Source organism: Lynx canadensis, chromosome B3 (genome assembly GCF_007474595.2).
Source record: "Lynx canadensis isolate LIC74 chromosome B3, mLynCan4.pri.v2, whole genome shotgun sequence".
Classification (NCBI taxonomy): domain Eukaryota; kingdom Metazoa; phylum Chordata; class Mammalia; order Carnivora; family Felidae; genus Lynx; species Lynx canadensis.
The window spans coordinates 118,719,956-118,733,415 of NC_044308.2; the positions used below are offsets into that span (position 1 = coordinate 118,719,956).

Consider the following 13,460-nt stretch of genomic DNA (forward strand, 5'->3'; position numbering starts at 1 on the left):
AAGCAAAATGAACACTTTAGTCTGCTAAGGCTGCCATAACAAAATACCACAGACTGAGTGGCTTAAACAACAGAAATTTATTTCCTCACAGTACTGGAGGCTGGAATTCCAAGATCAAGGTGCCTACAGTGTTAGTTTTTGGTGAGGCTTCTTTTGTTGGCTTCCAGGTGACCATCTTCTTACTGTGTCCTCAGATGGCCTTTCTTCTGTGACCACCACTCCTGGTGTATCTATTCCTTTTATAGCGACACTAGTTATATTGCATTAGGGCCCCACTCTGATGGGCTCATTTAACTGAAATTACCTCCTTAAAGTCCCTATTTCCACAAACAGTCGCATTGGGGTTAGAGCTTCAACCCATGAATTGCGGGGGTGGGGGGGAACACAATTCAATCTGCAGCAAACAATAGACCCTCATAATATTCTTTAAGATATAGGTATGTATAAATGTGTGTTCAGTATACAATTTTTAAGAAGATTATACCAGCTGTTTTGTTTGATAACTTGCATTTTAAATTCAAACATCATGGCTGCCTGCATGTGAGCAGATGCATTTCAGCAGCATTTTTAATGGAAGAATATTATTTCATCATTCGGATGTTCAATAATACCAATTCGTTTTTGTTTACATTTGGGTTGTTTATCTTTCTGCTATTAAAACCTTGAACATAAATCTCTGCACTTGTCTGATTATTCCTTCAGGATGAAGTCCTAGAAGTCGAACTACTGGGTCACAGAGGTGCACACGTTTTTAAAGCTTTTTATACTATTGCCAACAGCTCTCCAGAAAGGCTGTGTCATTATAAACAGGTATATACGCGTCCCCATTTCTCCATGCCCTTAGCAACTCAGTATATTTACCATTTTTGTCTAATTTAATAAGAGGAGGAGAGGGGACAAAGACACTTCGGTTTTATAAAACCAGCATTTTATGCTTTCACTCTCCTCTGGAGGGGCTGGGGGAAGGTAACCGAGGAAATCCTGCTGAATATAGCCTCAATCGGATGCCAGGTGAATTACAGAAGGTGATAAAAAGAAAGATGCGAGGGGCAATCTGCAGGGGAAGGGAATTTTATAGCAAGGTTTTAAAGTTTTAAACTTAGGCAGGTACATCACTTCAGATTAGCTGAAATTGCTTTCGGCAGAAAGCACCTCTGGACCACGCTGCGCCGTTAAGCTCTCACGTCCCGCGTGCCACCAGCAGCCCCACCACAGCGACGGGGAGGCGAGCTGCAGCCCTGCGGGAGGACCAAAGCGGCCGCCGCGCCATCCCACAATGCCCCGCTCACGCCACCGGGGGGGCGGGGAGAAAGTACCGCTGCCAGGGTTGGGATCCGCGCAGGGTTCCGAGAAGTGCGCACGCGCACTGACCTCGGCGGGCCCTAGCAACCAGAGCAGTGACAGTAGCAACGGCCGGAATGGTGAGTACCCTCTAGGCCTCGTAGCCAAAGAGGAGAAGGGATTGGAAGTGGAAAAGGGTGACTGTGGCGTGTTAAGGGTGGGGGGGTCCTCGATCAGCGGAAGGAAGCCGGTAACCGACGCTAGCTAGCTCAGGAATCAGAGGCCTGAGGCGAAAGAGAAGCCCTGCCACCGGGTGGTCTGGGGTGAGGGCGGCCTGGGGCGGATTGCAGGTTGGGTTAATATGGTCGGACTCTGACAGAGAAAAGGAGGGCAAAGGACAGGAAATGCTCGAAAAAGAGCGGACGAGAGTGGGAAAGGTGATGGAAGGCAGAGTGTGTGAATAAGGATTTTTCTGTACATAGAAGTGATTTTCTCTCTGGCGAGACGGGGCGCGGGGAGCTAGTTATGAGAGGAATGTGTGTAACACCGAGTGCAGCAGTATTCCTAACCTGTGATGTGCCCAAGTTGCCCTCTGAATGACTGTAAGTGCAGTTATTAGGTAGCATTGGAAAGCCCACTCTGATAGAATATATTAGGATAGCGTTTCTCAAATTTAAGTATGCGTAAGTATAGGCGGCCCAAGATTGAGCTTGTTGGAATGCACGTTATGAATTTTTAATATGATGGGGTTCGGGAATGTCCATTTCAACAATGCACCTCAAGTGATTCTAAAATTGGAGGGTGTCCCATCACATTTAGAGAAATACCGCTACCTTGGATTTGAAATCTATCAGTGGTCTATCCAATCAAAGCTCCTTCCGAAGTAGTGATTTTACCTACTGATGTTCCTCAACTCCTACTTAAAGTATGCACTGTTTTGCTTACAGATTTGGTAGATCCAGCTAGTAGTTTGAAAAGGAATGTTGTTGGTTGGTTACAGACCCAGTCAGAGCTGTTTTAGCAATGTATGTGATTGTCCTGCCAGATGGAGATGTTTATGAAGAATAAGTATAATTAGTTGTCTTCTTTTTTGTTTTCAATGTTTATTTATTTTTGAGAGAGAGAGAGAGAGAGAGAGAGAGAGAGAGAGAGAGAGACACCGAGTGTTAACAGGGGCAGGGGAGGGGCAGAGAGAGAAGGAGACACAGCACTCCAAGCAGGCTCCAGGCTCTGCGCTGTCAGCACAGGGCCCTTGCAAGGCAGGGCTTGAACTCACGAACTGTGACTCCCGAACTGTGAGATCATGACCTGAGTGAACTGAGGTGAAGTTCATGCTTAGACTGAGCCACCCAGGCATCCTTAATTAGTTGTCTTCTTTTTGTGATTCCAGTGCTGTTTAAGTGGGGAGAAATTGAGCCCAGGAAATTGAAATGATAACGAATTCATGCCTGCCCTCAACCACAAGATTAAATACTACTCTTTTAAAAGTAGTTTTCTCTGTGCTTTCCTTACTTTATTCCACAGACATGTAGCTGAAAACCACTGCCAAAGAGAGTAAAAAGTTCTGGAACCTAGGTTTTTGTTTTGTTTTAAGTTTATTTATTTTGAGAGAGAGAAAGAGAGAGAATCTCAATCAGGCTCCACACCACCAGTGCAGAGTCCGATGTGGGACTCGAACTCACAAACCACAAGATCATGACCTGAATCCGAAGTCTGACACTTAACGGACTGAGCCACTCAGGCACCTGTGGAACCTAGGTTTATGTTCAGGTGAAGAAATAATCAGCTCTAAATAATCCTGAAAGCATGTACCATGAGAATTATTGAAAATCTTCAAATAGAGAATCAGGAAGCTAGCTGAGACTGGAAACTGGTGGTTCTAGAGCCCTCCAGAAATCAGGCCCACATGGTTTTTTAATTAAAAAACACTAGCTTCCAATGTCTTTAAATGATCATATTTCACATCAAAACCCAGATTTATGGCCTCTCTGAAAAATCAGAAATATCATATTTCCCCATTGGATACATTTTTACACCCATATTTGTATTACTAAAATATGGTGGTGTCATATAATTGGCAACATCTTTTATTTATTTATTAATTTAATTTATTTATTTATAGAAGGAGAATAGAGGAGAGGGGCAGAGGGAGAGAGAGAGAATATTAAGCTGAGCTGAGCATGGAGCCCAACCTGGGGCTTGATCCCACTACTCTGGGATCATGACCTGAGCCGAAATCAAGAGCCTGTCACTCACCCGACTGAGCCACCCAGGAGCCCTGGCAACATCTTTTCTCTCTTACTGGTACATAAAATAAGGGTGTTTTTTCTTTAAAACTTTTTAATGTTTATTTATTTTTGAGAGACAGAGAGAGCACAGGCAGGGAAGGAACAGAGAGAGACCGAGACACAGAATCCAAAGAGGCTCCAGGCTTTGAGCTGTCAACACAGAGCCCCACATGGGGGTCGAACTCATGAACCATGAGATCATGACCTGGACTGAAGTCGGGTGTTTAACTGACTGAGCCACGCAGGTGCCCCCAAATAAGGGTGGTTTTTAAAAAAATGTTTATTTGAGAGAGTGAGTGAGCAGGGGAGGGGCAGAAAGAGAGGGAGAGAGAATCCTAAGCAGGCTCTGCGCCATCAGCACAGAGCCTGGCACAGGGCTCGATCTCACTAACCATGAGATCATGACCTGAACTGAAATCAAGAGTCGGACACTTAACCGAATCAGCCACCCAAGCACCCCATGGGTGTTATTTTCAATAATGGAGTTTTAATATTTGAAGAAATGTGATATTAGGGTAAATCAAGTCCCACCTGCCAGTTGTTTTCTAGAACTAGAGTAAAGGTTAACATCTTTATATGGCCACTTTTACCCATTTATCCATTAGCCACTGGTCCTTGAGGCATTTCTATTTTTGACTCCTGCAATCTATAGAGGAATTAGTGACCTTATAAACCAATTTGTAGACTGCTAGATTGCTTCCAACTTGAAAGTATTCTTCTGTGTGTTTTTTTCATGGGCCCATGTAAGGATCTCTCTGGGAAATGTACCCAGGAGTGGGATTTCAGAGTCAGAGGGCCTGTGCATATTTAATTTCCTTAGGCACTGTCGGATTACTTTCCATAATGGCTCTGCTAGTTTGGTTTGTTTTTTAAGTAAGCTCTACCCCCAATGTGGGTCTTGAACTCACACCCTGAGATTGACAGCTGCATGCTTTGCGGACTGATCCAGCCAGGCACCCTTGGCTCTGTTAGTTTTTACTTCCTTTAGCAATGCATGACAGTTCTACTTTCTCACCAAATTTCTAACTTTTGCCAAGCTGAGGATATATTTTAGTATCGCATTGTTTTATTCTGCATTTCTCTGATTTTCAGTGAGTTTGAATACCTCATGATATTGTTAGTCATTTGGATTTCAGTTTCTGTGAATTCTGTTTATATTTTTTGTAAAATTTTTCTAATTTTCCTTTTTGTTTCTGAATTTTAGGAGTTTCTCCTACATTCTAGATATTAGTCTTTTGTTGGTTTTATATTGAAAATATCTTCTCACAACTTTTCTCTTAACTTTCTCAATAGTGTTCTTCACTTACTGAACTCCATTTGTTCTAATATTTGTCAATTTATTCTACTGTTCTTAATGTAGACGATCATCTGCCAATAGTGAGTTTTATTTCCTCCTTTTAATCATTCTAATTTGTATTTTATTATAACATTGACAAAAATCTCTTATATCATGTTAAACAGTAGGAATGATAGTAGGTATCTTTGATGTATTGGAATCTTAAAGAGAATACTTTTTAAAAATAACCATTTTTAAAAAACTTTTTTAAAATGATTATTCATTTTTGAGAGAGAGAGACAGAGAGAGAGAGACAGAGAGAGACTGAGCATGAGTTGGGGGGGGGGTTGGTAGAGGGAGTGGAAGACACAGACTCCAAAGCAGGCTCCAGGCTCTGAGCTGTCAGCACAGAGCCCAACGTGGAGCTTGAACCTGCAAACTGGGAGATCATGACATGAGATGAAGTCGGAAGCTTAACCGACTGAGCCACCTAGGTGCCCCAAAATATATTTTTTTTAAAGTTTATTTATTTTAAAACTTTTAAAATGTTTATTTATATTTGAGAGACAGATGCAGTGCACAAGTGGGGGAGTGGCAGAGAGATACCTAGACTGAATCTGAATCAGCCTCCAGGCTCTGAGCTGTTAGCACAAAGCCTGACCAGGGGCTTGAACCCATGAGCTATGAGATCATGATCTGAGCCAAAGTCGGATGCTTAAACAACTGAGCCACCCAGGTGCCCCAAAATATCTTTTTAAAAAAATTTTACTTATTTATTTTGAGAGAGACAGCATAAGCAGGGGAGGGGCAGTGAGAGAGAGGGAGAGAGAGAGAATCCCAAGCAGGCTCTGAGCTGTCAGTGCAGAGCCCGACTTGGTACTTGATCTCACTATCTGTGAGATCATGACCTTAGCTGAAATCAAGAGTTGGATGCTTAACCAACTGAGCCACCCAAGAGCCCCTAAAATATCTTATTTATTTTATTTAAAAAAAATTTTTTTTACATTTTTTTTGAGAGACAGAGAAAGACAGAGCACAAGTGGGGGAGGGGCAGAGAGAGAATAAGACACAGAATCCTAAGCAGGCTCCAGACTCTGAGCTGTCAGCACAGAGCCTGAAGTGGGGCTTGAACTCACAAATTGTGAGATCATGACCTGAGCCAAAGTCGGACGCTTATCTGACTGAGCCACCCAGGTACCCCTCAATCCCCTTACTTTCAATCTGAAAGTGTCTTTAGGTCTAAAATGGGTCTCTTGTAAACAGCATATAGACAGATCTTGTTTTCTTATCCATTCTGTTACACTATATCTTTTGATTGGAGCATTTAGACCATTGACATTTAGAGTGAGTACTGAAAGATATTAATTTATTGCCATTGCGTTGCCTATAGAGTTGGAGTTTCTGGTGGTGGTCTCTGGTCCTTTCTAGTCTTTGTTGCTTTTGGTCTTTTTTGTTTTGTTTTGTCTTTTCTCCTCTCAGAGAGTCCTCCTTAAAATTCCTTGCAGGGCCAGTTTAGTGGTCATAAACTCCTTTAGTTTTTGTTTGTCTGTGAAACTCTTTATTTCTCCTATTTTGAATGACAGCCTGTCTGGATAAAGAACTCTTGTCTGCATATTTTTCTGATTCAGCATATTGTATATATCCTGCCACTCTTTTCTGGCCTACCAAATTTCTGTGGATAGGTCTGCTGTGAACCTGATCTGTCTTCCCTTATAGGTTAAGGACTTTTTTCCTCTTGCTGCTTTCATAATTCTTTCCTTATCTGTGTATTTTGTGAATTTGGCTATGATATGCCTTGTTGATGATATGCCTTTTCGTTGAATCTAATGGGAGTTCTCTGTGTTTCTTGGATTTTAATGTCTGTGTCTATCCCCAGGTTAGGAAAGTTTTCTGCTATGATTTGCTCACATAAACCTTCTACCCCTTTTTCTCTCTCTTCATCTTCTGGGATTCCTATGATTTGGATGTTATTTCTTTTTAGTGAGTCATTGAGTTCTCTAAATCTTATATCGTGCTCTTTTGCCTTAGTTTCTCTCTTCTTTCTGCTTCATTATTCTCCATAATTTTGTCTTCTATGTCACTGATTCGCTGCTCTGCTTCATCCATCCTTGCAGCCATGGCAACAATTTGAGATTGCATCTCTGTTATAGAATTTTTAATTTCATTCTGACTAGATTTTGCTTCTTTCATCTCTGCAGAAAGGGATTCTATGCTTTTTTTCAACCCCAGCTGGTATTCTTATTATCATGACTCCTAATTCTAGTTCAGACATCTTGCTTATATCTGTGTTGATAAGTCCCTGACTGTCATTTCTTCCTATTCTTTCTTTTGGGGTTAATTAATTAGTTTTGTCATTTTGGAGGAAGAAAAAGAATTAATAAAATAAAAAATTAAAATTAATAATATTAGAAACAATACCAAAAAATCAAATAAAGGAAGCTAGATCCTAGGTATGTTTGACATGCTGATCCTAGATCCTTGAAAGAAGCTTAATTTCATAGAGAAAAAAGGAAAGAAAAGAAAAGAAAAAGAAAAAAGTAAGAAATAATTTAAAAATTAAAAAAAGGTATACAATAAAATACAATGAAATGAATTGGAGAAGGTAAAATAGAATAAAAAAATAAATTTCCAAAAAATGTAGTAAAAAATTTTTTTTAATTGTATAACAATGGAGAATAAAAATATTTTTTTCTCTTTCTGTATCCAAGAATAAGAAAAGAAAAGAAAAAACACAAAACAAACAAAAAAACCCCCAAATAGATGGACCAGTGAACAGAATGAATTCTGAATGAAATTACATCTGGTTTCCCCTAGAAGTCAAACTATGAAGCACTTTATAGTCCGTTCGCAAATCAGGTGGAGACTTATGGTGGTTCTCTAGGGCTTGGTTGGTGCAGTTGGACAGGTCATGGTGTAATGACTCTGTTCTCCGCTAGGTGGCGCTGCTTAGCTTACTGGAGCGGATCAGTGTGGCCCACGTGCACGTGTTTGTGTGCATGTGTCAGAGGTGAAAATGGCATCCAGCTTCTCAGTCTCTACTATCAGAACTCTGCTCTACCCTACTGGCAATCAAGCACAACTTCTTTGTTTCTGGTTTCCATCCACTCCCTATTTCTACACTGTCTGTGTCCAAGCCGTCAGCTTAGATGGCACCTCCCTCCTGAATTTTATCTCAGATGGGACTGTGTTTCCAAACCCCTCACTTCTGAGGGCCCTGCTGCTTAGACCTGCTCCAACCCTCTGAGGAAGGGTCTTGCTGAGCAATGGCCAGATGCCTGCTTGCCCCTGGGGACATTCCCTGTGATCATGCTGCTGTAGAGGATGAGAGGTTGTGGCTGGATGCTGGCTTGCCCCAGTCTAAGTTCATCTGATGGCATAGTGGCAGTGTTTCAGGGATTATGGTAAATCACAACACACAACCCACACCAGGTTTTACCACACTCTGGCATTTTTGTTCCAATACCAGCAGTCGTGTCCTCCGGGGTCTGCTGGGACCTTTGCCTGTGGGCAGACTGCATGGCCTCTACCAAATGCCCTCCTAGCAGGGTAGCAGGGGAACCACTTCTCCCTGTGTGGCCCATGGACTGCTCAGACCTCGCTGCCTGCCTCTGGGGATTTGCCCTTCCCACCAGAGCACCTCCAGGTATTGGGCTGCAGAATTTCTGATGCTACTCTGCCCTATTTATAGAATCCTAATGACATTGAAACCCTCTTCCCTCTTCTTTTCTTGTTTAGGTACTTGTGGGTGCTTTCACTCTTTCTCTTTCTCTCCAGCTACTTTCAAGGGGAGTGCTTTTCCTGTACTCTCCCCCCCCCCTTCTCTGTCCTCTCTCCGCAAATACCACTCCCTACCCTCCACAGATTCTCTCTCCCCAGTTCACCTCTCCATCCCGAATACCTGCCGAGTTCTGTGGCTTAAGTTATGCAGATTGCTGTGTTAATCCTCAGATTAATTCTCTGGGTGTGCAAAGTGGTTTGATGCTGATCTAGTTGCATTTCAGGGATGAGAAGCAGAGAACTTTGATGCTGCTTTGCCATCTCGGACCCCTCCTCTGATTATATACTTTTCGATCTTTCCAGTGTGATCCTCCTTAACCATCTTATTTAAAATAAACATACTCTAGGGGCTCCTGGGTGTCTCAGTTGGTTAAGCAGCCAATTTCCTTAATAATTGTCACTTTCTAATATACTATATAATTTATTTATTAAATATATTATTTTTCATCTGTTTCCTGCCAATAGATGTAAGTTTCAGGAAAGCAGCAATCTTTGTTTTGTTCATTGATATGTCCTAAGCATGTAAAAGAACGTTTGGTACATAGTAGATAATAAATATTTGCTAAAATGAATGAATTTCTTCATAAAATATGGCATTTGCTTTAGGTTTTTGGTATGTAGCTGTTATTAGATAGGCAATTTCCCTTTAACTCTTAGTAAATTATATTTATAGGCTTTTTTGTTGTTAAACAATCATTATGCTCCTGGGATTAGCCATTCTTGATCACGATTATTATTCCCCATTGGCTTTGGAGATCTGTTGTTGTATCTAGGATTTTCAAATCTATGCTGAGAAGAGGAGTCCTTATCTGGTTATGGCATCAAGGTTATTCTAGCCTCATAAAATAAATTAGCAGTTTTCCCTCTTTTTCTGGTTTCTGAAACAACTTTTATAACAGGGAATAGCTGTTCCTTGAAAACTTGGCAGGATTTACTTGTAAAATTATCTAGGCTTGGAGCTTTAGGAAAGGAGAATGAAGGTAAATCTCTGATTATCTTTTTTATTTTAATGTTTTTATTTATTTTTGAGAGAGAGACAGAGCGCAATCAGGGGAGGGGTAGAAAGGGAGGGAGACACAGAATCTGAAGCAAGCTCCAGGCTCTGAGCTGTCAGCACAGAGCCTGATGCGGGGCTTGAACTCGTGAACTGGGAGATCCTGACCTGAGCCGAAGTCGGATGCTTAACCGACTGAGCCACCCAGGTGCGCCTTTGATTATCTTTTTTTTTTCTTTTTAATTTGTTTCAATGTTTATTTATTTTTGAGAGAGAGAGAGACACACACACACACAGAGTGCAAATGGGAGAGGGGTAGAGAGCAAGGGAGACCCAGAATCTGAAGCAGGCTCTGGGCTCTGAGCTATCAGCACAGAGCCTGATGCGGGACTCAAACTCATGAACCCTGAAATCATGACCTGAGCTGAGCTGGACGCTTAACCGACTGAGCCACCCAGGTGCCCTGATTATCTTTTTAACATTTAAAATAGTTATTGGCCTATTCAGGTTTTCTGATTCTTCCTGTGACAGTTCAGCACTTTTGTGTTTTTTCTAAATATGCATTCTTTGTTTAGGTTTTCAAACTTATTACCACATATTTGCTTATAAAATTTTATTTTCACTTTATTTATTTATTTATTTATTTATTTATTGTTTATTAAAAATGTTTATTTTTGAGAGAGTGCAAGCTGGGGAGGGGTAGAGACAGGGGGACAGAGGATCTGAAGTAGGTTCTGCGCTGACAGTAGTGAGCCTGATGTGGGGCTCGAACTCACAAACCATGAGATCATGACCTGAGCCAAAGTCAGATGCTCAACTGACTGAGCAGGCACCCCTTATTTATTTATTTTTTAATGTTTATTTATTTATTTTGAGAGAGAAAGTGTGTGAGCAGGGAAGGGGCAGAGAAAGAGGGAGAGAGAATCCCAAACAAGCCCCACACTGTCAGTTCAGAGCCAAACTTGGGCTCTTTCTCATGAACCGAACCATGAGATTGTGACTTGAGCCATTATCAAGGGTTGGATGCTTAACTGACTGAGCCACCCAAGCGCCCCAGTATTTTACTTTTAAATCTTTATCGTATCTATATTATTTCCTCTGATTCTATATTTTTGTTCTATAGCTGTCTTTTTCGTAGTTAGGCTTGCTAGAAATTTAGGAACCAACTTTTAGTTATGTCCATCTTTTTTTCCTCTGGTCTGTTTTCATCAACTTCTTCCTTTGTATTTCTTTCAGCTTTCTTTGTGTTTGCAATGATGTGCTTATTGAAATGTCTTGAATGCTTAGCATATTTGTTTTGTGTCTCTTATTTTTCTCTTATTTTTTAAAATATAATTTATTGTCAAATTGGCTAACATACAGTGTCTACAGTGTGCTCTAGGTTTTGGGGGTAGATTCCCATGATTCATCGCTTACATACAACACCCAGTGCTCATCCCAATAAGTGCCCTCCTCAATGTTTTCTCTTATATTTTAATAAATGTATTTGAGGGCACCTGGGTGGCTCAGTTGGTTAAGTGTCTGACGTCACCTCAGGTCATGATCCCACGGTTCATGAGTTCGAGCCCTGTGCTGACAGCCCAGAGCCTGGAGCCTGCTTTGGATTCTGTGGTCTCCCTCTCTCTGCCCCTCCCCCATTCATGCTCTGTCTCTCTCTCTCAAAAATAAATATACATTTTGAAAAAAAAATAAATGTATTTGAAGCCGTAAGTCTCCTTTTAAATGTTATATTCCTTAAATTTTAATATTTTTTGTCTTTAGTTTTACTTTAATTTATAGTTTACTTTGTAACTCAAGGGCTATTTATTACTATGTCTTTACTTTCTAGACATAATGGCATGTATATGCCATTGTGAGGATATACATGTTGAGCAACACTGCACTGGTCCACTTATGTAGATTATTTTCAGTTAAATACACTGTGGTACTATAAATGTATTTCCTCTTCCCTATGATTTTCTTAATAACATTTTCTTTTCTCTAGCTTACTTTATTGTCAGAATATAGTATATAATACATATGACATACAAAATATGTGTTAATCCACTGTTTATGTTATTGGTAAGGCTTCTGGTCAACAGTAGGCTATTAGTAAAGTTTTGGGGGAGTCAAAAGTTATACTCAGATTTTTGACTGTTCAGGGGAGAGAGGTTGGTGTCCCTAATGCTCATCTTGTGCAAGGGTCAACTATACTTTAACATTTTTCCTTTTGTTATTGTTTGGGGTTTTGTTCTTTTTTTAATTAACTCTAGCAATAATTCAAAGGATGTCTTCCTTTTCTCACATTTAAAGTTGTGTCATATTAAATTGAATCTGAGATACTATTGATTATAAAGTGCAACATTATTTTATGTTCTAAGAAAGAAAAATAAGAAATTGGAATTAAACCCTGACAGGTAATTTCCTGTCCTTTAGAATTTTTATTTTGTTCTTATTAACAGAGTTCTTTTAAATATATTTGGGGGGCACCTGGGTGGCTCAGTTGGTTAAGCATCTGACTTCGGCTCAGGTAGTGATCTCACAGTTTGTGAGTTCAAGCCCCCTGTCCAGCTTTGTGCTGATGGTTCAGAGCCTGGAGCCTGCTTCAGCTTCTGTGTCTCCCTTTCTCTTTTGGCCCCTCCCCTGTTTGTGTGCGCTCTCTCTCTCTCTCTCTCTCTCTCTCTCTCTCTCAAAGATCAATAAATAGACATTAAAAAATTTTTTTAATTGTATTTGGGCATGTAAATTTTTATCATATATCATTCTCTGCAAACATAAAAAGGAATATAAATATATGAAATAAAATGGTTAATATTTTTCTAGATATTTACTACTGCCACCTGGCCACAGTAATTGTAAATTGTTCCTGGTTGTAAAATGCATCCAAATTTCAAAGATGTCAAAATGTAAAGGATGTAGATCTTAGAATCAGTGAAATAAGATATATTTTAATATCAAATGTTAAAAGGTATATCTTTTTTGTAAAGCAAGTGGAGTGAAGTATATGGGTATTACACCATGATTTCCTTAATTTATCTGAGAAGTATTTATTTTTTTAATGTTTATTTATTTATTTTTGAGAGAGAGAGCATGCGTGCAAGTGGGGGAAAGACCGAGACAGAGAGGGAGACACAGAATTCGAAGCAGGCTCCAGTCTCTGAGCTTTCAGCACAGAGTCCAATGTGAGGCTTGAACCCACAAACCATGAGATCATGACCTTAGCTGAAGTTGGATGCTTAACTGACTGAGCCACCCAGGTGCACCTCTGAAAGGTATTTAAGTAAATCATTCTGATTCCAGGAAATTAAAACATGCTTGTTTGCATATAAAGTCTGAAAGAAAGAAGTTAATCTTTTCAATAGTAGATGCCAAGGCTAATAATTACTGCATAAAAGTTGAATCAACAAATCATACCAATAAAGACACTCTTGTTTCTTCTCTTTTTAAGGCAAAAGCAACAACAATCAAAGAAGCTCTAGCCAGATGGGTGAGTATATGAATTTTTACCTCTTCTAGAGACCATACAAGGAAAGTTTTTGGATAGGTATTTAAATCTGATCATTCAATACAAGGAATCTTTGTGGTACTGGAGCTATTTAGCTATTTTGACTGTGGGGGTTGGTACATGCACCTACACAGATAAAATTGTATACACTTAATACAAACATACAAAAGCATTTATACTCATATAAATGAATACTAGTAAAATTGGGAAAATCTGATTAAAATCAGTGGGTTATATCATTATCAGTATCCTAAATGTCTATCAGTGGATAAATGGATTAAAAAAAAAAATATATATATATATATACATACATACATACACAGAATGGAATATTATTCAGCCACAAAAAAGGAAATCCTG

The 13,460-nt window shown here is 40.0% G+C and overlaps 1 protein-coding gene across 1 annotated transcript in view; it reads left to right on the forward strand.

Moving 5' to 3' along the window:
* Window positions 1–1,360: 1,360 nt before the first annotated feature.
* Window positions 1,361–13,460, forward strand: part of DNAL1 (dynein axonemal light chain 1) — a 44,581-nt gene continuing 32,481 nt past the window's right edge. Inside the window, exons 1-2 of the mRNA XM_030319526.1 lie at window positions 1,361–1,421; window positions 13,044–13,082. Of these exons, the coding sequence (XP_030175386.1) occupies window positions 1,419–1,421; window positions 13,044–13,082 (42 nt within the window). The 5' untranslated portion in view covers window positions 1,361–1,418. The remainder of the gene's footprint in view (window positions 1,422–13,043; window positions 13,083–13,460) is intronic.